Source organism: Populus trichocarpa, chromosome 10, assembly GCF_000002775.5.
Source record: "Populus trichocarpa isolate Nisqually-1 chromosome 10, P.trichocarpa_v4.1, whole genome shotgun sequence".
Taxonomy (NCBI): Eukaryota; Viridiplantae; Streptophyta; class Magnoliopsida; order Malpighiales; family Salicaceae; genus Populus; species Populus trichocarpa.
Genome location: NC_037294.2, coordinates 12,863,128 through 12,888,160, shown reverse-complemented (window position 1 = coordinate 12,888,160; position 25,033 = coordinate 12,863,128). Strand labels below are relative to the sequence as shown.

The 25,033-nt window shown below is 33.3% G+C and overlaps 4 protein-coding genes across 8 annotated transcripts; 1 reads left to right on the top strand and 3 right to left on the bottom strand.

The window, feature by feature from the left end:
• The first annotated feature begins 563 nt into the window (after nucleotides 1-563).
• On the top strand, nucleotides 564-1,274 carry LOC7462683 (uncharacterized). Its single transcript, XM_002315824.4, has one exon. It carries the CDS (start codon nucleotides 676-678, stop codon nucleotides 1,066-1,068), a length of 393 nt encoding a protein of 130 aa, XP_002315860.1. The 5' UTR covers nucleotides 564-675; the 3' UTR covers nucleotides 1,069-1,274.
• A 3,500-nt stretch (nucleotides 1,275-4,774) lies between these two features.
• On the bottom strand, nucleotides 4,775-8,223 carry LOC7462682 (probable peroxygenase 4). 4 transcript variants are annotated; one of them, XM_052456107.1, is made up of 7 exons: nucleotides 7,974-8,180; nucleotides 7,760-7,858; nucleotides 7,556-7,641; nucleotides 5,969-6,084; nucleotides 5,550-5,675; nucleotides 5,293-5,439; nucleotides 4,775-4,829 (listed from the first exon to the last, which is right to left on the bottom strand). In XM_052456107.1, exons 1-7 carry the CDS (start codon nucleotides 8,014-8,016, stop codon nucleotides 4,790-4,792), a joined length of 657 nt encoding a protein of 218 aa, XP_052312067.1. In that variant the 5' UTR covers nucleotides 8,017-8,180; the 3' UTR covers nucleotides 4,775-4,789. The 4 variants fall into 4 exon arrangements, with proteins under 4 accessions (XP_052312067.1, XP_052312068.1, XP_052312070.1 ...); XM_052456108.1 differs by having other exon boundaries at nucleotides 5,969-6,063; nucleotides 7,974-8,177; XM_052456110.1 differs by lacking the exon at nucleotides 4,775-4,829 and adding an exon at nucleotides 5,054-5,130 and having other exon boundaries at nucleotides 5,969-6,063; nucleotides 7,974-8,223.
• Nucleotides 8,224-12,608: 4,385 nt separating this feature from the next.
• Nucleotides 12,609-17,187, bottom strand: LOC7462681 (ubiquitin-conjugating enzyme E2 variant 1A). Its single transcript, XM_024609420.2, has 5 exons — nucleotides 16,974-17,187; nucleotides 15,780-15,919; nucleotides 13,486-13,611; nucleotides 13,287-13,413; nucleotides 12,609-12,824 (listed from the first exon to the last, which is right to left on the bottom strand). The coding sequence occupies exons 1-5, from the start codon at nucleotides 16,999-17,001 to the stop codon at nucleotides 12,766-12,768; spliced, it is 480 nt and encodes a 159-aa protein (XP_024465188.1). The 5' UTR covers nucleotides 17,002-17,187; the 3' UTR covers nucleotides 12,609-12,765.
• A 3,518-nt stretch (nucleotides 17,188-20,705) lies between these two features.
• Nucleotides 20,706-22,506, bottom strand: LOC7459757 (protein RGF1 INDUCIBLE TRANSCRIPTION FACTOR 1). 2 transcript variants are annotated; one of them, XM_024609418.2, is made up of 5 exons: nucleotides 22,346-22,506; nucleotides 22,070-22,237; nucleotides 21,867-21,941; nucleotides 21,187-21,345; nucleotides 20,706-21,014 (listed from the first exon to the last, which is right to left on the bottom strand). In XM_024609418.2, exons 1-5 carry the CDS (start codon nucleotides 22,400-22,402, stop codon nucleotides 20,898-20,900), a joined length of 576 nt encoding a protein of 191 aa, XP_024465186.1. In that variant the 5' UTR covers nucleotides 22,403-22,506; the 3' UTR covers nucleotides 20,706-20,897. The 2 variants fall into 2 exon arrangements, with proteins under 2 accessions (XP_024465186.1, XP_002314790.1); XM_002314754.3 differs by having other exon boundaries at nucleotides 22,355-22,506.
• Between the last annotated feature and the right edge of the window lie 2,527 nt (nucleotides 22,507-25,033).

The following is a 25,033-nucleotide window of genomic DNA, read 5'->3' as shown; positions in this document are numbered from 1 at the left end:
TTTCTTCACACAATTCAATTTTGAAACAAGAGTGTTTATGGTTCATTGCAAGCCCAATGGGCCATGAGCTTCTGATTCAAAGTTCAAAAGTAGTTAAGGCCACTTGAGTTGTCTTGTTACATTCCCAGCCCATTTTTATTAGGAAGGGGCTCGTTCATCAGCAGATGGCCTTATCCGAGTCCCCAATCAATAACCAAAAACAGAAAAGAAAAGGTAACCTCGTATTAGTCCCCAATCAATAACCATTTTCTCAATCGGATCCTTATACTGAACAAATATTACCAACATCCTCTCATTATCGTCCCTATTCGGAAATATATACACAAATTTAGGGAACATGTTTGTTTATGTAAGGATGAAACTAGGTGTTAATAGATTTATCAGGGACCTTATTGGTGCAAGAGTATTTTTTAAACTTAACTGACATATTACTTTTTCTTTGGGGACTAACTTGAGTTTACCTAAGAAGTCGGTGAAGCAAATGCCAGATGTCCGAAATAAGCACACGTGTCACTTATACCTCCTCCCATCATATCACAATCGTCACCTCCCCTCTATTTAAGAAAAACCAGCCCTTTTTTGTCTGACCACGTTCGATTTCTCCTTGATCCCGAAGAAAAGCACAAACCCAAAATTCCCAGTCAGCTTTAGATCTATTAGGATCTCGAAGCAGCAATGGCACTTGAATGGGTGGTACTAGGCTACGCCGCAGGAGCAGAGGCAATCATGGTCCTTCTCTTGACAATCCCTGGTCTTGACGGGCTGCGCAAGGGACTGAGCGCGGTGACACGTAATCTGCTGAAGCCGTTTATGTCGGTGGTGCCGTTTTGCCTGTTTCTGCTGATGGACATATACTGGAAGTACGAGACGAGGCCGAGCTGCGAGGGCGAGTCCTGTACTCCAACCGAGCACCTCCGACACCAGAAATCAATCATGAAGAGCCAGAGGAATGCCTTGTTGATCGGTGTTGCACTCGTTTTCTACTGGCTGCTTTACTCGGTTACTCATCTTGTTGTGAAGATCGAGCAGTTGAATCAGCGCGTCGAGAGGCTGAAGAACAAGGAGTAATTGATGATGATGGATTGATGAGTGAGATAAGTGGGTTTTGTGTTCTGTTCTCATGAATTACTACGGTTAAATGAGACTTTAATTTCGTTTGCGGATTCAGTTTTTTACTTGTTCAGGTAGTAACTCTGTTTGATTTCGGATGTGGTAGTAACTCTGTTTGATTTTGGATGTGAAGATCTGATCAATATGCAGCTTTTCTTTAATCATTTTAGGATAGCGTTTTTTTTTTCCTGCATGTCGAATTCATTTCCAATTTTGATTAGAATGTGGACTGCGAGTCGTGGAAGTGTAAATTGATGAACATGTGGATCTTTATTAGGCATTTTGCACTGATCAATGCGGATGGATGAATCTGTAGTATATTAGGGTAGGAGAAGAGAGTAGGGATGGATTTCCAAATTTAGTTATGCAATTGCCATGTCAACACTCTGATTGATTGTGAACTTAATGGAAGCTGTTACTAGTTATGACCAGTAACTATATTAGTCTCTTTTAATCCTGTCCTGGACAACCACCACAATATACAAATAATGGTCAGCTAGGAAAATGATGATAAGATCCAAGGCCTTTTATTTGGTCTCCTCTGAATTCTCAACTTTTCAAATTACACTCGCATAAACCCCTTTCCTTCTCAACGTTGATGGAGAGAGTTGTCACTGGCGCTGAGGCAACTCTTACTTCATCATACACTCCATGGAATTCTTATTAGCTTCGTCATCATTGCAACTCGTATTGGCTTGATGTTTCATCAGTTGCATTGGTGACAAGCAATGAGAATTCTTGGTGGCGGGCAGTGGCTGTGGGTTGGAGTGAGTGAGGAGTGAATTGGTACCAGGTTGTAAAGAGGCGGTGGTGGCTTGCTTTGCGTCGGAAATCTGTACCAGGTTATAAAGAGGTGGTGGTGGTTTGCTTTGCATAGAGGAGTAGATTTTTAGTTAGTTTCGTCTGTGATCCGTGGGTGTTGGAGTTGTTTGGCAATGAGGTAATTTATTGTTAGCATCCTGTTGAGTGACGGGTTTGTTGATGTTGATCTTCTTAATATCGTGTTCGCATTCTCTATCTTATGTTGAAATTCACCTATTCAAGGCCAAAACAGCCCTCCACTTGCAGCACTATCATCTCATACCGAGTAATGTTCAAGCATCACCAGGTGAACTTGCATTACCCACCACACCACCTCTTTACCCATTTAGTCAATTTGGTATCCTGTCTGCCCAGATCTCACTTCGTTGAGTGTTTAATTTCGACTATTGAGTGTAGAGCCTCAGGTGAAGGGTATAGTGTGGTGAAAACGAAGCTGCTCTGAAACTATGCATTTAGGAATACGAGGAGGTGCCAGCCATTGCTTTAGTAGAACTGGCCGGGAACTAGGATTTCTCGAACTTATCTACAATTCCTCATTTCCCCTTTTTTGGGCTGCAGAAGAACATCTTGTTTTCCTCTCTCGCCCCCTAGTTAGGGAGGGCTGGTTTGGGGGAGGGAGGCGTTCGGTCATGACTTGCACTCTCTCTTTTTGTGTGAGGTTAGGGCGATGCGCCACACTTGATTTGCATGATCCATACTTTTTATTCCTGCCACTCCTTGCGGATCTTGACCTCATTTTCACATTTACTGTTGAGTAGTGAAACACCTTTCTATCCTTTGTGTGTGAATCTTGTTCAAGAAAGGCAGTCATATGGTACCCAAAAATATAATCATAGATGTATAGCAAAGGTAAGTTGCCTCCGCGCGTATTTGATTCTTCACTTTTAGAAATCAAATGCAGACAGATTTACCACCATTCTTGTGAAGTGGGTAATTTCTTTGTCGCTGTTCTCTGCTGTAAAATGTTTCTCTCACTCGCTCACGCACACATGAAAGCTTTATTATTTGAAGGTTTGCTTGGGTGTAATTGTTCTAGATGATAGACATATATAGTTCCTTTCTACACCAAGCTCGGTTTATGCTCGTTGATCCATGGATCATGGCTACGATGCTTTATTATATTCCTAAATCCAATTTAAGCACGGTCGGTGATGGGCTTGATTAATGGAATTCCTGACCATAACCTGCAACTCCATGGTTGAATTATCACTAGGATGGGCTATAGCCCGTGTCAAAAAAAATTTAAAATTGTACAGTGCCCTTTCTTCCTTAAAAACTTTAACTAATTTACCATATAAAACAAATTTAACCAAAATAAACCACCATACAAAAACTTTAACTAATTTACAATTATGTCATTTGTCTTTTATCATAATAATAATAAAAAAACACTTTCTCCACAAAATCAACCTCTCTTTTTTTCTTTAAAATCTCTATCTTCCTGGGCTAAGAAAATCAGAATAAAAAATTGTATCCCCTCTCATACTAGATCATGTCATGTTTTCCTATATACTTAGCTCATAAAATTTGATAAAAGCAACACATTTGTTTTACTATCCAGCATACAAATTCAACCCAATCAAGAAATTATAGTACTGGTAAAGAGAGATTTTCTCGAGTTTGAGGGGGGCATTATAAGTTGAATATTCTCTTCTTGATTTTCTCGTTATCATTGCGTTTGGAGAAGAAAATACTTGTAGGAAAATTTCAAGAAAATAAATATAGCTTTTTTCTTGGTTAATTGGATTCAAACTTAAAAAAAATTCTAGTTTTAGTTTAACTATAAAACTCTCTCCTTAATTCTTTATTTTGAATTTATATATTGTTTTTATCTTTGAAATGAAAATCTTGACATCTTAAATGCAATATATCTTGTTTCAACTATTAAAATATTACTTTAGACTTTGAAAGATATTTGATTTGATCTTTTTCTTGCACATGTGCAATCTGTTTGCACACAATATAAGATTGACATATCATGTATGAATATTTCATCTAAAAAGGCTACAAGTTATTCATGTCAGTAATAATGATCGATGATAGTTTATCAAAACTATCATTGTGCTATATTTAACTCAGTAATAAATTTTCAGTTGGAAGAGTTAAATTCTAGATTCAATGACTTAGCTCTGTTTTAGAACTTAGGAGAACTTTAAATCATTTAAAATAAAGTTGATGCTATTTGAAAGCTTGGTAAGAAATTTTATCTTGGAGTTTTCAATGAACAAGAGATGTATTATTTGAGATCTCAGCTAGAACATTATCAAATTGATGTGATTCAACATGAGAGTTTTCAGAATATCTTTATCATTTTCGAATTATATCGAGGATTAGTTGAAACAAATAAGTTGTGGTACTATCACAGTATCACTTGATTAATAAGTTATTGATTCGTTTTATTTTGACTTTGTTTGTTTCCACTTCCACTATGGAGAGAGCATTTTCAATTATGAAACATGTTAAAATTATACTTCATGATAAAATAGATAAGGTGTTCTTTGTAAATTCTATGATAATTTACATTGAATGAAAGCTTGATGAAGATCTGGATTCGGATTTGATCATAGATAAATTATATTTAACAAAACATTGAAGGGTATAATTTTAATAGTATAGTTTATTTTTATTTTATCTTCGGTATACACTTTATTTTTACATATTTTATGTTTTTTATTTGGATTGAAACTTTATTATTAACTTGGAAAATTTATGTGATAATGATTGTTCTTGAAAAAATAAATTCAGTGTATTTATTTAATACCCCGGGTAGAAAAATTTCTTGGCTCCCTCATTATCCTGTATTTTTTTTTCTTGGATATATAGAAATTGTCTAGCATCTTCAACAGAGCCAGCAAACTTAGGCAATGACAACCAGGAGACTTTTCCAAGAACGCTTCCTGTCCAAATGATATACAGGGCTGCTGAGATACGTATTACAGAAATTTCATGATAGTTGGCATGCATATTGCCATATGCATTAAGCATCTCCTAGCTCAGCATTGTATCTTCTTTTACTTTATGATAAAGAAGGGCTGTGTGTGTGTGTGTGTGTCCCAACAAAGCAAACATCAAATTACACTTCAACAATCTCTAATCTACATTCTGAAATCAAACACCTTCCTTGAAGTAATATGGCCAACCGGAACAGTATCCAAGCCTACCAAATATATATATATATATTCCTTTTCTTACACAACGCTGCATTAATTAAAAAATAAATAAATTAGGCAATATCCCAACGTGACGTCTATCCTTTTTTTGTGTCACGAATCATTTTTTAATTTATTTTCAAACAAAAGAATTCAAAGAGGATATAAATAAATGTACGCATCCGTTATTGATAAAGGGCGGTGAAATTACGCTGTCTTTTTTGGTGATGCTCTTTCCTTCTCCATGCGTTCAAATAAGCTTCCATCATAGACAGCTCTAATAGTATCCTTGTGAAGCAAACCATCCTTATCCTTGCAAAGAGTGTACAGGATCTTCCATTCTGTGTAGGAAGCAACCCTGCAATAGTTTTCCAGCATTTAATTACCTATACATATTTTTCTGAAAGACGTGATATAGTTTTCTAATTACTTCTGGATACTAAGAAATTGAAATGATCAGAAACCAACCATCCTTTGAAGTCCTTGGGTTCTCTGTTAGCCTTGAGCATTCCCATCAGCTCGTCTGATGTCAAGGAATTTGGATGTGAACGTGCATGTTTGCTGAAGATTTCTTCAAATTTTGCAGGAACAAACCTATAATTCTCTTATAAGAATTAATATATGAAATCAAAATAGAAGAGCCAACACTAAATATGTTAATTAAGCCATTAATAGAGATGCCCTAATTGTGGTACTGAACCAGACGTCTTATATGTTAGCTTTTGATTTGGTAGATAGATATTGTTAACTGGAAAATATAGAGGACATAAAACAGCATCTAGCTCCTAAAAAAAAGAAGAGAGAACGAAAAAGGAGAAAAAAAAAAGAACTAATTAATGGATAAATTAGAGAATACATAAATGTGACTACAGGAATATAATATGTACCTTCCTTCACTGTCATATACACCAGAATCACTCCCATGCTTGGCTCGCTGGATGTTCTTAACCTCAATAGGGAACAAAAGAGAAGGAAACTTCCCCTGTAACACATGAAAATTTGACTAATCTATAAATAATTTCGCAGACCATAAGTGAAGTGGTTGTTAAATAAATGGCACTGGTATTTGTAGACTGTCTAAGTTTTATATATCTTGCACTTCTTCCAAAAGAAAAGAAAAGAAAAGAAAAGGAGTTCCTTCAATGGTAGGATTAAGGGTAGGTAACCTGTTGTTTATAAGCAATGACCTAAACATATTTGAGAGAAAAGGAAGAAAAGAAGGGGAACCTTTGCTTGCGATCCAACAATAGTACTGTATTTTTGCCAAACTCCATTTGTGTACTTGTTTTTTAGCTTCCAATTTTTCTCATCTATCTATAGCTAGCTAGGTCCCACCCCGTTGTTTGCCCACTCCATGCAAAGACTACTTAAAATATAAATAAGGTGCACTTTTAGCCAAATTATACATCCTACGGCGCCAAATGAAACCTAGAAACTTTATTTTATTTATTTTCCTATATGCTATTTTATTTTGTTTCTTTCATACAGCACGTGAATAGAATGAAATACCGGAAAAAAAAAAAAGCACTATTGAATCCCATTATCATGGAACTCATCCATCATTAAACACTACTTTAACTAATTTTTCTGTAAGAAAAAAAGAAGAAGCATGTATCATAAACCAACAGGTGAGTGAGTCTTCCCAAAAGAAATGGCGGAACAAAGGCTGTCTTGTACAGGGAAAAAAAAAGATACTAATAAGAATACCCGATAAATAATAGCCAAAATGATATACAAATCTTTTAAAAATAAAAAATAAAAATCACAGATTCCCATGCATCCAGAACAAGATGTAGGGTGAGGTGCGTGGGACAATCATCCTCCTCGGAGGGAACAAAGACACGTGTAGCCATGCCATTATTCATGCGGAGACGAACAACTAGTGGATGATGACTTAAGTGGTCATTCTAAGAACATGTATATACAACAACACCACCTCCATTAAACTTTTACAGTAACGTTACTTCAATCCTTTTCGTAGAATTGAAGACATTGGCTTGGTGTCGGACCAAATTATATTAAAAAAATCCGATCCCATAGAATGTCAGGGCATCGAGTCACAACAAATAAGACTGGACTGATGTCAGTCTGGGTCCATCGCCAAGTTTTTAAAATCTTGTTTTCAAGCAAGGCATGGGATTATTTACCACTTTTACAAGCTTCTCGTTTTGTATGCACAGATTTTTATATTCTACGATCTTCGAACACAAGAGCTATACAGGTGAATTAATAGACCGGGTGCTTCTTCAGTCAACTTCCTAGCCAAGCACCTGTACTTGTCTTTTAGTCTTGTATATATATCGGTGTCAATTGTGGACGGACTCCTATGGTAATCATATATATTATTTATTACTTACTCACCCCTTCAATTTCTTAAACAATTATTTTTTTTCCTCGTTAATTAGAGTCGAATTAGATAGATAGAGAGAGAGAGAGAGAGAGAGAGAGAGAGAGAGAGAGAGAGAGAGAGATACAGGTCGAGTTTTCTGGCTGAGAGCGATATTGATCAGAAAGGCACTGGCAGTGGATAACAAGATACCACACCCAATTGAACGAAAACCTGTTAGTTAACAAATTCAGATTTAGATTAACCCATTAATTAAAATTTCCTTTTCTTTACACAAAAACAAGAATGAGAAATACAATAAACATAAAAAAAGGAAAACATAAGAACACACCTTGAAACGTCTCCCAGGGATAAACAATGCCATCTTGATTCCTATCAAAGAAGAAGACATGCTTCTGCAGTACGTTATGATCATTTGGTACAAATTTCCCTGCGTGAGAAAACAATCTCCAACTTTAGCCATAAAACAAATAGCTGCAGGGGATTCTTGGGGGCGACAACAAGGGGTAACACGGCACAAGAAAGAAGGAAAGTTAAATCCATACCATTTTGTTGCTTATCGGTTGATGATAAGGTGGAGGAATTCATGTCTATAGTAGCAAGATGGAACTGTGAAAGCAATTAGAGAGATGGGGATGAGAGGTAGTGTTTAATGGGGTGGAAAGGATATATACTGCGGGTGCTAGAGAAGAGAACCAAAGGCTTTGTTCTGTTCTACTTTAATGGATGCTTGTTGCTGTTTGAGTGCCAGCTATTAATAGGGAAGGGGTCTGTTGGCACAAATGAAAATGGCTGCAATTTATTCTCCGTAGCCCACGCGCTCTATTGCAGCGGTGATGCATTATCTTCTTTCTAATCATTTAATTTTTATTTTCTTTCGTAACGCAACAACGGACAGTGTGAATAAGGAGCGTTCTTTTTAGTAACGCAACAATTGTGTTTTAAAACTATAAAAATTGACAATATATAAGCACGAATTTAACCTAATATTAAAATATTTAAAGCTAAACATCCGTTAATTGATCTTCGTATCCTTTCTTCCCCATCTTCCTTTTTTCTCGAGAGAAGAAAGTTCGGTATGTGCAGAACTCTTTATAGCTCGTATTATCATTTAGCCCCTGGCAAAAAAGAGGATCAATTTAACCTAACTGCTGTGTAAAAAGAACAGCGGTTAAAATAAATGTTCAAAGAAAAAAAAACAATTATTTCAATCACTATCTTACTATATAAATATCTTTTCTTTGACGGGAGTTGCATTTTTGTCCTCCTTAATTTAAAACCCTTCCTTTCGCTGTGACTTGTAAGAGATATACTCGCAACCTTGAGCTTATTAAAGGAAAATAATAATAATGATAAAAACAAGGAAGAAGGAGAAGAAACAACGTAAATAAATAAAACGTAACTTGTCGGGAAATAAAACGGTTGCAATGTGAACACATCAAGACAGAAAAGGAAAAGAAGGGCGCGTGCGCGCTTTTTGCCTTTTGCTTTGCAGGAGGAGGACGCAAACACAGGTGACGGTGCATCATTCTCTCCGATGCCTTCAGGAAATTTTAAAGCACCTTTTTTTTTTATATATATTATATATAATATCTTATCGAAGTAAATATATGTATTTTAAATGATGATTGAGTTTCATAATTGATAAATTTTATTAAATAGTGTTGTTAATTACATATATAAACAATGCTGTATCTTTGATTTTCTCTTGAAAAAATTAAAGGCTCGTTAACTTCTGCTTTAGAAAGTCCTTTTATCTAAAAAAATAAAATTTTATTTTTTAAATATTTTTCAATAGTTTCAATATAATAAAAATAAAAAATAAAAATATATTTTAAAAAAAAACATCTGTCATCATTTTACCAAAAACATACTAATATCTTCCCCACAAGAAAAGCATGGTTTTACTGAACTGAACATGCTTTCCTAATACAGAAACATGCGCTGTCTTAGCATTGAAAATCAGAGGCTATTTGGCGACTAGCGACGTGTTTCAGATTACCATCATTTTCAAAAGTGTCATCATATTCCCACGAAAAACATTTATTAACAAATACTAGCTTTCTCTACATTTTTTTTTCGTTTTGTTACTTTTTGTTTTGTTTTGTTTTTTTTTTTATTGTTTTTCGTTTTTTCATTTTTTTTTTGTTTTTTTTGTGTTCTGTCTTTCTTTTCTTTTTTTCCTTTTTTTTTTCTTTCCCCACATTTTTTTTCTTTTTTTCCCTTTTGTTTTCTTTGTTCATTTTATTTTTTAAATATTAAACTAATTAAGAATTTAACTTTGTAGTTTTTTTTCTTGAAAACATTGTGAATTACAACAATTTTTCTCTATATAATTTTATTTTATTTTTTCTACAAACCTACAATAACGCACAAGCACGTCACAAGCCGCGACATCGCGCGGACATGGCATCTAGTAAGAACCTAAGCTATGTTATGTCTATCAAATTAATTTGAAGGGAATCCCGTTGATTTTTCAAACTTTTCTATGTGAATATATAATATTATTTTTTAAAATTTATTTTTTATATTAATATATCAAAATGATCTAAAAAAATTAAAAAGATTCAATTTTATTTTAATTTTTTTATAAAAACATTTTTAAAATATAAAAACAAATAAACTCTTAATTAAACTAAAAAATCTCAAATATTTAATTATTGTATCAGGAGTCTCCTAGTTTGTTTCCGAATGCGAGCTCCTTCCTCTTCTTTCTTAAATTATCCATCTAGATGGTGGTTCAGTTGTAAGAGCTTAAGACCAAGAGGTTTGCTTCCTCTGTGGTCTCAGGTTCAAGCCCTGTGGTTGCTCATATGATGGCCACTGGAGGCTTACATGGTCGTTAACTTCAGGGCACGTGGGATTAGTCGAGGTGCGCGCAAGTTGACCCGGACACCACGTTAAACTAAAAAAAAAAAAATTATCATGCATTATCATACATACTTTTAAAAAAGAAAATTGAGTTAATAAGTGAAATGCAAAGATCTTCTGAAATTTCTGAACAATTTATAATTGAAAACTTTAAGTTTTCTTTAAATAAGTGCTAAAATGTTTTTTCTTATGTAATAAAATGGCAATTATTATGATAGCTAACTGCATGTAGTTCAGTAATGAAAACAATACCACACCTTCATTACTTAAAATTTACGATAGCTAGTTGAATATAATTCAATTATGACTGCTAGCTGCGATAAACATCACAACTTCATTATTAAAAGACTATGATAGCTAGCTGCTCGTAATTCAATTTTGTTTGAGAATTTGACTCGGAGACCTCTTGAAATCCCAAACCCTAGCCGTCAAAATGTCCCCTAAAATGCCTTAAAAGATTAATGTCTAAAAAATATCGTTTAGAAAATAGGGTTAGCTGATTAATGCCCAATAAAAAAAACACGAAAAATTGTTAAGTATTTTCGAAACATTACTCTTCTACACATATAAAAGCGAGATATATCACAATAATCACTTACAATGTGAGTTAAGCAGCATTATTTAAAAATATTTTTTTTACGGAATTACGTCGAAGGTATTTAATAATCACTAAAAAACACACATGTTTTTTCTTGTTTTATTTTAGCAGCAGTGTTTTTCCAACAGTTGGAGGTTATGTTTATATTTGCTAGGGCCAACCACAGATTTTCTGCTAGCCTATATTAGAGTTTTCCAATGTTAGCATTAATTATCAATTGGTTGTATCAACCACAAAAAAATTCAAAAAAATAAGTTAAATTAAAAATTAAATTGCATAGACAATAAAAATAAATAAAAGGAGAAGAAAGAGACGGAGAGTAAGAAGGGAAAAGAGAAAAAACTATTAAGAAAACAATTTATTGTTCTCTCGCCTCTGTTCCAAGTTAATTATAACCCAATTTTAACTGCCCATGGTTCCACGTTAATAGCAGTGCAACTCCCAACTCCAGCAGTTAATACCACCATAAAACGCCCCAACCAGTTCCTTATTATGCCTGCAGCTCCGGCGGACCCAGGGCTCCCTTTGCTCGCGCCATCGGTGTTCAACTTAACCCGTCCTTCTTTAGATGGCTGCTAACTAATATACTTGGACACGAGCTGGCAGCTGCATCCTAGTGGGGACTCCTGCTCTCAAACTGGTTTTATTTCCATGAAATAATGGTTGATGTCTCCACGATGGTGAGAGGATCTGCAGGGTTGGGGTTGAAGATCATCCCATTCCTCATCTCCATAGAAACCTAGCAAAATGTCCCAATCCTCTCTCATCTTTTTTTACCTCTCTAAAAGTACCCATCAAATTCTCCAAGGTAGATCATGAATGTATCTATCAATTATACTTGAGAAGTGATTTGGATTATTTTCTGGTTGCCCCGACCTTAATGGGAAAAAGACTTGATGCCTTCTCAGCCAAACACACACCACACATTGTGAACTGCAACTGCAAAACAGGATTTGCTTTTCTTGGATGCGTATGCTTCCCAGCGTGGCTAAAAAATTGACATGGATCACACTTCTGACACAAGCACCGGGGGAACTATCACGCTGGCGTTGCCCTTATCTTGCTGGAGGCATATTTTCTGAACAAAAGCAGTTGTTGTCAAAATCCAAAAATTTAAGCAACACGCAATTGTATTTCGCAGTGCAGAGATCAAGGTGGGGGCAAAACTGGCAACGTTTGTTAATACAATCTGGCCATGAAGATGTTCAATAAATATGCGTGTTTAAGGAGAAAAAGAAAAAGGCAGTCTTTCTCTCGTATTAGTTTTCACACAACACCACCTCAAGCAGTCAAGGTGCGAGTAATTCAAAATCAAAAAAATTTAAGCAACACGCAATTGTATTTAGCAGTGCAGAGATCAAGGTGGCGGCAAAACTAGCTTCGTTTGTTAATACAATCTGGCCATGAAGACGTTCAATAAATATGCGTGTTTAAGGAGAAAAAGAAAAAGGCAGTCTTTCTCTCGTATTAGTTTTCACACAACATCACCTCAAGCAGTCAAGGTGCGAGTAATTCAAAATCAAAAAAATTTAAGCAACACGCAATTGTATTTAGCAGTGCAGAGATCAAGGTGGTGGCAAAACTGGCTTCGTTTGTTAATACAATCTGGCCATGAAGATGTTCAATAAATATGCGTGTTTTGGGAGAAAAAGAAAAAGGCAGTCTTTCTCTGGTATTAGTTTTCACACAACACCACCTCAAGCAGTCAAGGTGCGAATAATTCATCAGGATCCATTTATTTAGCCACCGTTTGAGGGAACTAAAGTCATCTTTCTCGTACACGAGATTATACATTGCTGGAACTAAGCCTGCAGGAGGAATAGGGCATGCATCTATATACAGTACTTGGCCATGAACTTTTAAATGAATTAGAGAATACAACACTTAAGAACTAGCCCCTTTTGATCCAACCTTGCCTCCTCGTTTCCTGCACATACAACTTATATTATTACCATGTATTTCTAGTGAATTTTACAGAACACATACATATTGTAAGCAATCACATTGTTTGCAAGACGCCCATCATTCAGTTGCTAGTGATTCCACATCTAACCATCCTGACTCAGTACCAGTGCTAAGGCTTCAGTTCACATCAGATTTAACTCCATCTAATAATAACTGCTAACAAATTCCAATTAACTTATGCCCCTGATTGGATTAACAATTATTTAATGATCTACACTTCATATTTGTTTTTGCCTTGGTTGTGTACTGGTGGTGTCTGTCTCTTTCCCTTTTGAAACAGCACATTCCATTGTTTTTTACCACTCCCGACCCTCCCCAGATAAATAAGAGTTGCTAATTTCATTAGGTAAGTCTTACTTGCCAAGAAAATCAATACCAAATAGAAATGATATACCAACAACACGCAGAAGCAAAACTGACACACCTTCAGGAGGCTGAGCGAGCTTCCTGTTCTGTGAAGTCATCATTTCTTTCTTCAACTGAGTTAATATATCCTCCATTGTATGCTCCCTCTGCCAATTAGCAAGCATAGGGAAAAGACTGGGCTCGACCTATTAATTTAGTCAATAATTAGATTATTTCCAATCAATTGATGTAGAAGAACTCAGCATTACATCACTTACCACTCCACTTTCAGGATTGACGCAGGTCATGTTTATCCGAGTTTGGAACCTGACACTTGGTGGATTATCGGGATATTCCTTGCCACAAAACAATTTTAACTGGTAGATACGCCCCTCGTGAACAGTCTGGCAAGTAGTATGAGTCAATACATTATTATTCCTTTTGAAAAATGATATAAAGCATACACAATTACTTTGAAGAATCATGTTTCATCATTCAAGGATCAAGGCATAGATGGTAATGATTATCATGCCAGGCCACCAGAGTCATCAGATTGTTTGCATTGCACATAAAACTGGGGATGGAAATTCACCCCATTAGTCAGGAATCAAGACCTCCCCTGCCACTACAAGGATGGTTTTGGCAATGCTGCAGGTGAGGACCATCTGGGCACTTGGATAAGATATTTAATTTAGCTCGGATTCAATGCGGGGGCAAGTTTAAAGGAGATCCTGCCACCCCACCTAGATGATTACATATTTTCTATGATGTGCTTATTCCCAGCATAATCAGCTGTACACAAACAGTATTTAGAGGGAATTGTGGTTAATTCCCCACCCCCCCCAATTCAATCTAACTAATCAAAATCACAATCTCCCGTGCATACATTGAAAAACACACATGTACATTATTTAAAAATCAAAATTTGGGGTCCATTCTAATACTTTTGGGTTTAGAAAGCTTCCAGAATTTTTGCTCACTCGGATAAAATGAGCAATAGATGTGATTCTGCCCAAAAACAAACTTCAACCTGAATTGATTCATCACTAGTTTCAGAAAGGCTTCGTGAAGCAAGCAAGGGGCAGACCATGGAGGCTCTTTTTTAAGTATATGAATGGGTGGGTGGTGGATGGTGTTAAAAATCCCATAACCATTCCAAGCCCATTCTCATTCCAACTTTATCCACCATGATAGGATGCTACCATCAAATGCCCTGGAATAGGGATCGACCTACAGAAATTGGCTACAGATCCAACTGTATATGGAAAGCAGGCGTCAAACTTTTAGGTGTAGCGAAGGAGAAAAGAAACTTGAGACTTTATTTGATCTAGTTAGTTTTGAAAAGTTGGGGGGTTTGCGGGCTGGAGTTCTGTATCTTTAAGTATTTAATTTAAATTATATTAGTATCATGCAGTAGATATTTTAAGTTCTTTGGATACATAAATATTTAGATTTAGTTGAAAGGTCTTAGCTATCTTTATCTAGAATCGGTTCCACTTTACCTGCTTTTTCAATGATTCTATTTTACCCTTGCCCTATACTCTTCCAATTTCCAAGTTTTATGATTTGAAATTCTTTGGTACATCACAGCATGGGAGATCAACTGCAATTTTCTTTTAGAATAAATCTCTGCAGATGGCAAGCCGAGACTGACATCAAAGCTTATTCATTTATGGCGAATCATACTATTATAGAAGACTTGACAGCATAAGTTTTACAATGACAATCTTTTTAAAAAAAATTTATTTTTGATAAATAAGTTTTCCAATGACAATCTAATGCATAAAAAGAAATAAAAGAAAAATGGTTTTAAAAGTTTTAAACTGCAAACAAAGGGATAACCTTGAAGATTTCAAAACAGTCTGAACTACATGCAAAGGCAACTAGATTACTAATGAGTTACACGGACATTATACTTCTGATTGAGAGCATTTAATGACACACCACGGTTTAACAATGTTGTGAAAACTTTTATAATGAGAGCTGCAGGAAGAGGAAGAGATTAAAGATACTTGAAAAATCAAATAACATCTGTTCTGAAAAGGCAAAGGGTGACTGTTGATTCTAGAGGAAAAATACAAGGAACTGGCATGCTGTGAAGTCAAGGAAATTTTAATAGTTGAAATGACATCATGCCTTTTTCAGGAAAAAAAGATTCATAAATGTTGATTTTCACGAGTACTAAAGGTTTATATATGGACGAACTGATGACATGATACTATAAGAAGGATAAATTATTCTTGGAAAATTGTTTGTCTTGCTCCCACAGATGTTCAAAGCTGAGAAAGTTGGCTTGACACTCAATTAAAATTGGTATCCTATAGTAGGAATGTTTAATCGATAAGCAAGATTTTATGGAAAAGCACAAAAGGGGTGAACTCATATAGTAACTTTTTGATAGATGAATCTATATATAAAAACACAAGTCTCATCTTGGATCATAATCTACCACTTTGTATGTAAACCAAGCATATTCTCAAAATCAGATCATCAATTTCCAATTCGGCATGCATACAACATGAATGCACACATTGAAAGAGAGAATGTAAAGAACAAAAATAAATTGACATACATTGGGGGGACCAATTATAGTTCCTGTCCATGACTGCATGAAGATATCATCAGCGTCGTCCATTCCATAACTGACAGTTCCATCTCCGATCCCCTTTTCCCCTCTCTCAAGCTCCTCCAGTAGTCTGAAGTTCCTCGGCACTGCAGAGGACACTAATATTCAGTTACAAAATAGTAATCATGCATGCATGCATTCTAGAAATCATCAAAGAGAAAAGGAAATCCCCCTTCCAACCTCCATCAGCCTAAATAAACCTTGCTACATGAGAAAAGCACTAAGACCAGACAGTGAGAAAGTTGTTTCTGACGAGGATTTGCTGACATGCAAGGAAAGTGAAGGGGCAAAAATATGAGGTATTTCATCAATACTATTTTTTTATCGTGAACCTCGCTTGATTCACTACACATAAGCAGGATTTCATTTTTCCACTCCAGGGACATTTGCATCATTGCGCAAATCAGCAAAAGAATAAAACTGTTTCTGGGCCTCCTAAATCAGATCTCTTTCAATTCAACCTACTCATACCATCTTCTAATCTCTTCCATTGCATACATATTGCACCCCATTTTAAAATTACTCTCTAATTGCAAACCAAAGAGATGGAAAGCTTGCCTTCGGTCATGATTAGTAAAATCTCAAAATGCACAACTAACTCAAGTGAAGGAGCCTGCTTGTTTTAGGCATTTGCTCCCTCTATAACAGTACATTCTACATTCCACGTTGCATTTCATTACATTCATATCCTATCACGTAAAGGAGTGGAGAAAATAACCTTCAAAGGCAGAAAACTAACTTCAAGAGAATTTCTATATGCTGAGTGATCAGAGGAGGATATAGATGCAGTGAAAGAAAACTAATTGGCCAGAAAACAGTAAATGTCAAACTAGTCCAGCACACCCAATTAGGAAAGCCTTATAAGAAACTCTAAGAGAAACAACAGATCATCTTGAATTTTAACTCAGAAACAGATCATCTTCAAACATAACTCAAAAACCCTAACCATCTTCAAACATAACTCAAAAACCCTAACCAATTGTAAACCTCAAAGCAAAATCCAAATCAAACACTCTACCAACACTGCAAAGTGCAAAGAAACACAAAAAACCAGGATGCCAACCAGCTAAAAAGAAGAATACAATTTTAATCTAACAAGGAAATTTGGGATTTTTTTGGTTCTTAAAATAGTGAGCTTACCAACAACGCTTGAACCTTCAGAACCCATTGATTTTGAATGTAGAGTTCAGCGAAAGAGATAGGATTTCTCTTCTAATTATTGTTATCTATTTTAGATTCAAAGGGAAAAAGGAAAAGAAATATGGAAGTGATCACAAGTAACTGAAAAGAAAAAACGAGGACAAAGTAAGCAGTCCGAGCCCGACAACAGTTTCACAGATCTCAAGTCCAACAGGTCAAATCAGGTTATTTTATTGTATTTAAAGTCTGGGTAAAGAGAATGTTAAAGGTTATTTAAAAAACAATTATTTAAAAATATATTAAAAAATATTTTTTTAATTTTTAAAAAGTTATTTTTGATAATGCTATATTAAAGCAATTTAAAAATGTTAAAAAAAAATAATTTCAAATAAAAAAATTCAAATTTTAATAAAAAATAAGTTATACTACAGGACCAAACAAGATATTATTGAATTCATGGGCCTGCAAAACTTCGCTGGCCAGATTTTTTTTTATAAACAAATAATATTCAGTGTCATGAATATATTATAAAAAAAATCAAGAATTGGGTTATAGAATTATTGAATGAAATAAATTTTAATTAAATAATAAAAAACAACGACATATGAATCAATTTTAAAAAAATGGTTACAATAAACCAGAAAAAATAATTTTTTTTAAATGATATAATTTAATTCTCGACTAACTAAATATAAAAATACAAAATTAAATAAAAAAATAACAAAAACAAATAAAGTTGTGACCAATTAATAAGGGCAGGGTGAAACAAATAAAAAAATCATAAATCCTAATTTTAAACAAAGTAAATATAAAAGGATGAGAACCAGTAAAAAAATCAACAAACAAAATCAGAGGCTAACCTAGAAGTTCAATTTTTCATTTTAGTCTTTAATTAATACTCACAACTCTTTTTATATTTTATGCATAGACATTATCTTTTTTTTTTCTTGTATTAAAATTAAGGTCCTGTTTATTTACTGGAAAGTAAATTTTTTTTGAAAAGTGAATTCCAGAAAAATGAATTATTTTTTTATGTTTGGTAGTGTAATGAAAAATAAGTTGGAAAACACTTTCCAGTCTTTCGTTATGTCATGGAAAATAAGCTGAAAAATAACTTATTAATATTTTTTTTTCAAGTTTATTAAAATAATGAGGAACAAATCTTACAGATTAAAAATTTGAATGAAAATAAAATTGAAAAAAAAATATAATTTCATAAATTATCTCAAATAAAATAAATAATAATCAAAATAATAGAGATAAAATCTAAAAAATAAAAAAATTGAAAGATGAAGAAATTAAAATAATAATAATTAATATTTCATAAATTATTTCAAATAAAATAAGTAACAATCAAAAGAATGAGGATCAAATTTGATAAATAAAAATTTCAATTAAAAAAATGATAAGGGAAAAACAAATAACAAATATAAAAATGAGAACCAAAATTAATATAAAAAATAAATTATAAGGGATGAAATTGAAAAATAAATATTCAAAACAAAATATATATAGCAATCAAAAGTTTGAGGATTAAATTTGATATAATCAGCAAATAGTATGATATTTTTAAATTTTTCATAACTTCCGGAAAATGTTTTCCATCCAAAATAAAAGGAAAATACTTTTCTGAAAACCAAGCGAAATTTTCTTTTAACTAGAAAGTGTTTTTTGTTGACCGGAAAATATTTTTCATTAATTAATTTTTTAAAAATAAATAAATTTAAAAAAATTTAAAAAATAATTTTTCCGGAAAATAAACATAGCAAAAAGTTGAAAGCCAATAAACGGCGTTACACAGTTGACTTGTCTAGTCTAGCCCTCATAAGGCACCCAACTGGAATAATGAGATGCAATCAGGACTTCATCACAGATAAGAATGGTTCGTCAATCCAAGGTTTGGAGTTGTCCCTGGATTTTATAGGTTTTTAATAATGGATATGCTGGAATTTTAGCAAAACAAGTAATGATTTTGTTAATGTCACGGTGAGAAAATAAGAAATTTTGATAGGAAAGTAAGGGTATTTAGGGAATGAAAATTAGTGCATTGTGACAACTAAGGATTCCCGAGGACTAGTTATAAATGGATTTGAAAGAACAAGGACTAATTCGTAGTTATTGAACCTCAAGGGGCTACTTAATTTATTTCCATAGGAAGGACTAAAATACAATATACTATCATAACTTAATGACCACTAAAAACCACTGTTATTAAACCCGGCCCGGCCCGGCGGGTCAACCCGGGACCCGGTCGACCCGGTGGCTGGACCGGTCCGGGTTTAACAAAAGACCGGCTGTGGCAACAGCCCGGCCAAACCCGGGCGACCCGGGACCCGGGCGAACCCGGACAAGACCCGGTTTTGTTTTTTTTTTTTTTTTTTTTCAAATGTGGGATTTGAAACACATTAGTATATATACTCTATGTTCCCAAGAAAAAAATCATGTTTTTTCAATGTGGGATAAAAAACCTTTTGGTTTAAATACTTCAACTTAAAAGGATAACATAGTATTTTTTCAATGTGGGGTTTGAAGCCCTTTCATATATATACACTATGTTCCCATGAAAAAAACCGTGTCTTTTCAATGTGGGATAAAAAACCTTTTGGTTTAAATACTTCAACTTAAAATGATAACATAGTATCTTTTCAATGTGGGATTTGAAGCCCTTTCATATATATACTCCATGTTCCCATGAAAAAAGTTACGTTTTTTCAATGTGGAATTCGAAACCCATTAGTATATATACTCTATGTTTCAAAGGAAAAAGTTATGTTTTTTCAATGTGGGATAAAAAACTTTTTTAGTTTAAATACTTTAACTTAAAAGCTTAACATAATATCTTTTTAATGTGGGATAAAATTTTTTTTAAAATATTCTTTTAAACTTCATAATATGTATAATCTATATTTACATGGATTTTTTCATATGAAATATTAAATTTTTTTTTTAATTTTTCCGAGTTAATCCGGGTTGACCCGGGTTAACCCCTGAAACCCGGGACCCGGCCCCTTGGCCGGGTCAACCTCCGGGCCGGGTTTAATAACTATGGTAAAAACACCCTCTCACGCGAACCTACTCCACAATTCCAATAATTCAGCCTCAGCTACCGTACCGTGCTCAATATCCACTCAGCCAAAAACTACTCAAAGCAAATCCAATGTTTTACAAGGTTGTTAATTTTTTTTCGTTTTACATGAAATAGTCAAAATATTTTATATTAATTTTTTTTTAAAAAATTTATTTTATTTTAAATCTCAGTTTATTCTAGATTTTTCAGATAAAATTCAGCTAAAATGTTATAGTTTCATTTTACATATTTCATTCCAGGCTTGAAAAGCCATTAAATCAAATTTGTATTTTGTTTAAGTTGAATTAATTTAGGTTAAAATTCTATTTAATCTTAACTATTTATGAATATTTTAAATTTTAAAATTATATTTGTTTGACATTATATTTGTATTGCATAATTTATAATTAATTTATTTTGAATTTAAATTATGTTTGTTGAATTAAAAAAAACAAAACACCTACCGAAACGGAATTGACAACCTTGATGTTTTATAAAAATAATATTTTTTATTTTTTTAAAATTTTAACACATTAAAAAAAACACAAAAAATTAATTTAAAACAAAAAAAATAAAATTTTATAAAACAAGATTTCTACTACAAAAACAAACAGATATTAAAATTATCACAACAATCTCATCTAAGTATTTGCTGTAAAGTTTAGTTTTATTTTACGTGGTTAAAACTTTAAACCCTAGAGACTAATTAATAAACAAATACAAACATTTCTTCTCCCCGGCCGGGGGTGTAAAAGATACAAGCATAGTTACAATTTTATACTATGAATTATATATAATCACGCATTATAGTATAATACATACTAATTAATTCATCCCAATGGTATCCCCGTGGTACGTTAGAACATTGGGGCTCTTAGCGGAACTCCTTTTCTTGATTGCTTTAATTTTCGCCTCTTGAGATGTTGAATTCGGTATTGATCTTTCCTACACTCGCCTCCATAAATAGCCGTAACCTGAGAATTATTAATAAAAGGAATAATTACACTAAAACCACCCCCGGGAGTTATATACTATAAATATATATATATATATATATATATATATATATATACCTACTTGAAATTATTAATTATTTTTATATAAATCAAGGAGAGAGTATATTTGGAGACAGATGGTGCGGTGCACCTTGCATTCAATACTGCAATAGTGTGAACAATTATCTTGCAAACTTCTGTGACAGATGATGCATCTATAGTCCTTGAAATTAATTTGCTGCTGTTGGTGACGATGATAACGGTTCCTTTGCTTCAAGAATAGCACTCTAGCTTTATTTGTAACATAAGTCTGTGAACAAAGCAAAACAACATAAATTAATTATGCGTGTCTGAATTTATTTCAAAATTACTTTTGAATTCAAAAGTTTGATTGTGATAAAATTGAAATTATTGATCACTCGACTAAAAACCCCTCATATCATATAAAAAAATCACTTAATCTAAAGATCTAAACTATTAAATGATATTCCATTAATAATATATATCTAGCATTTGCTAAGTGATTGCATGATTTATTAATATGGAGTAACTTATAAGTATTCCCCCTAATATTGAAAATTAAATTAACGAGTCTTGTTTTGAAAATTAATTTTTAATTTTTTAAAGTGATTTTTATTTGAAAATAAATCAAATAATTTTTTTTTATTTTTTAAAATTATTTTTTAATATCAACACTTTAAAATAATTAAAATAAATAAATAAAAATTCAAACTTTGCAACACCCGCAGTGCAGCCGTGTGAAATTGGGGCCGTTATTTTCTAAACCTATATAAAATTTGAGGACAGCAAGTAAATTAACAACGAGAAAACCTGTATGCCAGAGCAGTTGAAGAGCTTGGACAAGTCTTGCCGATTGATTACATCGCTATAGATATATCTTCGAATCTACAGCACCATGGAAAACATGTAGAGAACAGAGAATCAAGTTCCACACATACATGTATAATGCCATTCAACTGGGCAAATTAACTAGTAAGAAGATGAGATTGATGAGGTTAAGAGAGATCATGGACCTTGACGTGCTTATGGCGAGCATGAGCTGGAAGACAATTTGAGCACAAAGAAGAATAGCAATCAGCACAAAAACGATCCATTCTGGAGTCTGGATGAGTGATGCATGTCCTGAAGAAGACGGTGTTGTACATAACAACTACCCATTGCGGCACCGCAGGATAGTTTTTCTGCAAAAACATCAATTTGTTTACTCGTGCTGAATCGAAGTTTCATGTTATGAACAATATTAAAATCCAGGAAAGTGAAGCTTCCATGAGAAAGGTGAAGGAGATTACTAGGCGTACTTCGTGTTTAGATGCACGGAGTTGTTTGATTCCCACAACCTTTTCCATCCTTCTTCAATTCTCTAATAAATTAAAAGGACTCAAGCTTGACGGCTCTGCCATGATTTTGGATCATTTATATGCCATAGCAGCTTCGCTAGAGTTAAAGTCAAGTTCCCTGTAGATAAAATTCAACAGATTTTAAATAAGATGTAGATAAAATTCAACAGATTTTAAATAACATTTGGCCCGTGCCTGTCAGAAAATTCACTCGAGACCACACAATTGACTGGGTCCAAAAAATAAAAATAAAAACCATTTAAAGGGTTTTTATATCTGGGCTTAAATGATCCAAGGAAGATTAAGTTAGGCTATCAGATATTATAATTAAGTAAAAAAACTGTGAAAATAAAGTAATCTTGATTTTCTTGTAACTGGTTTTTTTAATAAAATAGAAAGTATATTTCACATGCTTGCGTTTTCTAATTAAAATGACGAGAGGATGTATAATAATTTACTTCTCATAATATGGCATGAAATGTGAACTCTGATGGCTTACACTTTTAAATCAAAAAATATTTTCATTACAGCTAATTATTATGGTGCTCTTACAAATAAGAGAAAATGTTTTTTTTTTATTCCACCCTGGCAAGTGCTTAATTTTACGTGGATAGTAAGATATTTAAAAAGCTATTATGGCCGTATCCTTCAGTATTTAAAGACATAACAAAGGAATTGGGTGGGGATGGAACCATATAATAAAGTGGGAAACTATGAATGCTCTAGATTTTAATTCTCCTATTATTGGGAATTAAATTATCTAGGAAGGTCGCCTGAGCACTTTAGTTCATCTTGCTGATGATGCTTGCATTAACTAGAAATGTAGATTGGATTAAATTAATTATGCCGACGTTGTTTGTTGTATTGCTTTTTGGTGAAATATAATTATACCAGGCCAGCTCCATTAAATTCTTCATTCGTACGGGCCAGGACATTAAAAACAGAGGCCTGCTGCTATTTATTCCCTCCACCAAATTGACTTAATACATGCTATCAGACGCTATTCTGTGGCACCCTCCCATTTAGTTTTTCTGCATCCGGTTTGATACTTTGCTCAGTGCATAACTTTGACGGTGTTAATTCTCCAGCTAACTCACCAAACGAACGTAAGTGGATGCCCTCCATCAATACTTACTTAATCGCCATGTATTAACTTCACGGCCTCACCTCCTTTCTTTGACATTAAATCCTTATCTACTGGAGAGATCGCTAACATTTATGGAATAGTTATGAAGAACTATCGAACACTAATCACCTCGAATTGGCGTGTGCATGGGTGTGTTGTTGATGCTTTATATCATAGTTTTAAAATCTGATCTGGTTTAACAGGTCAATCTAAAACCTAGTCAGCTTGAGGCTGGAAATAAGCTGAGTTTAAGAGAAAATAAAAAAAAATAAAAACTTAAATAATCCAATTAAAAACTTAGTTGTAATTCATTAACTATTTATTTTTATTTTAAAAAAATAACATTGTTTTGTTTTGTTTTTTTTTTTTAAAAAAATAGGGGTTAGCTCAAGATGATCCAGTGACCCAACTAAAATCTATAGCCCAAACCGAATCAATCCCCAATCTAAAAAAAAAAATATGATAAAAAGGTAAAACAACATTTTTGCCTCCAATGTTTATAGCAATCAGTCATAGACGATATGGATGTTCAACACTATGCTTCAATTAGATCAGATTTTTTTTTAAAAAAATACCCAAACTATGATAGCATTTGAAAGTGTGGTTGTGCTTATTTTTTAAAATATTTTTTATTTAGAAATATATCAAAATAATATATATATATATATATATATATATTTTAAAAAAATATTTTTGATATATCTAAAAATATCAAAAAAATATTAATTTGAAGTAAAAAAATAAAAAAAATTAATTTTTTCAAAAGAACTTTTAAAACACAAAAACAAACAGGGCCAAGAAAAAAGAAACATCCGTAACCTAAGTGATTGATTAAAATGAGCTCAATAAACTCGATTAATTTAAATAATATTTTATATTTATTGAAATACTAAATTGTCTTTTTAGTTGACTTGATTATAACTAAAAAAACATGATTAAAATATGAAAAACTCCTGAATGTTGGTTTGTTGTTTTTTGCTTTTAGCAGTAATTTACTGTGCTTTTAAAAGTGAAGATTAAAAAAAGTCATTAGATGCTAATTTTAAAAATTTTGTTTTTAAAAATAATTTAATCATTATATATCGTGTCTAAAAAAATGTTAAAAGTCTGATTTTCCCCCCTATTATTTTAATAATAGCTAATAAACATTTTAAAAAAATTATATTATCACTAATACCTAGTTCTAATGATTTTTTTAGAAGATCAAAATGTTTTCTTAAAATTCAGGAACCTCAACATTTGGATCTCCATCATCTGGCCACCCTCGCGCTGTCTAGTGGTGGCGCAGGAGGGAAAGACACGGTGCATGAAGCGGGAGATATTAAAAACAACATTTTAGTCACTCCGTCCCAATCTTTTTGTCCAGATTAAAATTAAATTAAAAAATAAAATAAATTATTAATTAGTATAGAAAACATTAAAATTAGTGACATTTTCACCCTAGAGAAACAATATTCAACACACTCACATATTTTAATGTGAACTCACCGTTTATTTTTCATTAATTCATGTTG

Coding starts and splice junctions, on each gene's coding strand:
- LOC7462682 (XM_052456107.1), bottom strand. CDS start 8,016: ATGAATTCCTCCACCTTATCATCAACCGATAAGCAACAAAATG. Junction 5,440..5,549: donor CCCAAGGACTTCAAAGGATG/GTTGGTTTCTGA, acceptor AAACTATTGCAG/GGTTGCTTCCTACACAGAAT. Junction 4,830..5,292: donor GCATCACCAAAAAAGACAGC/GTAATTTCACCG, acceptor TCATTTGGACAG/GAAGCGTTCTTGGAAAAGTC.
- LOC7459757 (XM_024609418.2), bottom strand. CDS start 22,402: ATGGAAAAGGTTGTGGGAATCAAACAACTCCGTGCATCTAAACACGAA. Junction 22,238..22,345: donor CTAAACACGAAGTACGCCTA/GTAATCTCCTTC, acceptor ATGTTTTTGCAG/AAAAACTATCCTGCGGTGCC. Junction 21,346..21,866: donor TCAACTGCTCTGGCATACAG/GTTTTCTCGTTG, acceptor CTTTGTTCACAG/ACTTATGTTACAAATAAAGC.
- LOC7462683 (XM_002315824.4), top strand. CDS start 676: ATGGCACTTGAATGGGTGGTACTAGGCTACGCCGCAGGAGCAGAGGCA.
- LOC7462681 (XM_024609420.2), bottom strand. CDS start 17,001: ATGGGTTCTGAAGGTTCAAGCGTTGTTG. Junction 15,920..16,973: donor TGAAGGTTCAAGCGTTGTTG/GTAAGCTCACTA, acceptor TGTCCTCTGCAG/TGCCGAGGAACTTCAGACTA. Junction 13,414..13,485: donor TCAATCCTGAAAGTGGAGTG/GTAAGTGATGTA, acceptor CTAAATTAATAG/GTCGAGCCCAGTCTTTTCCC.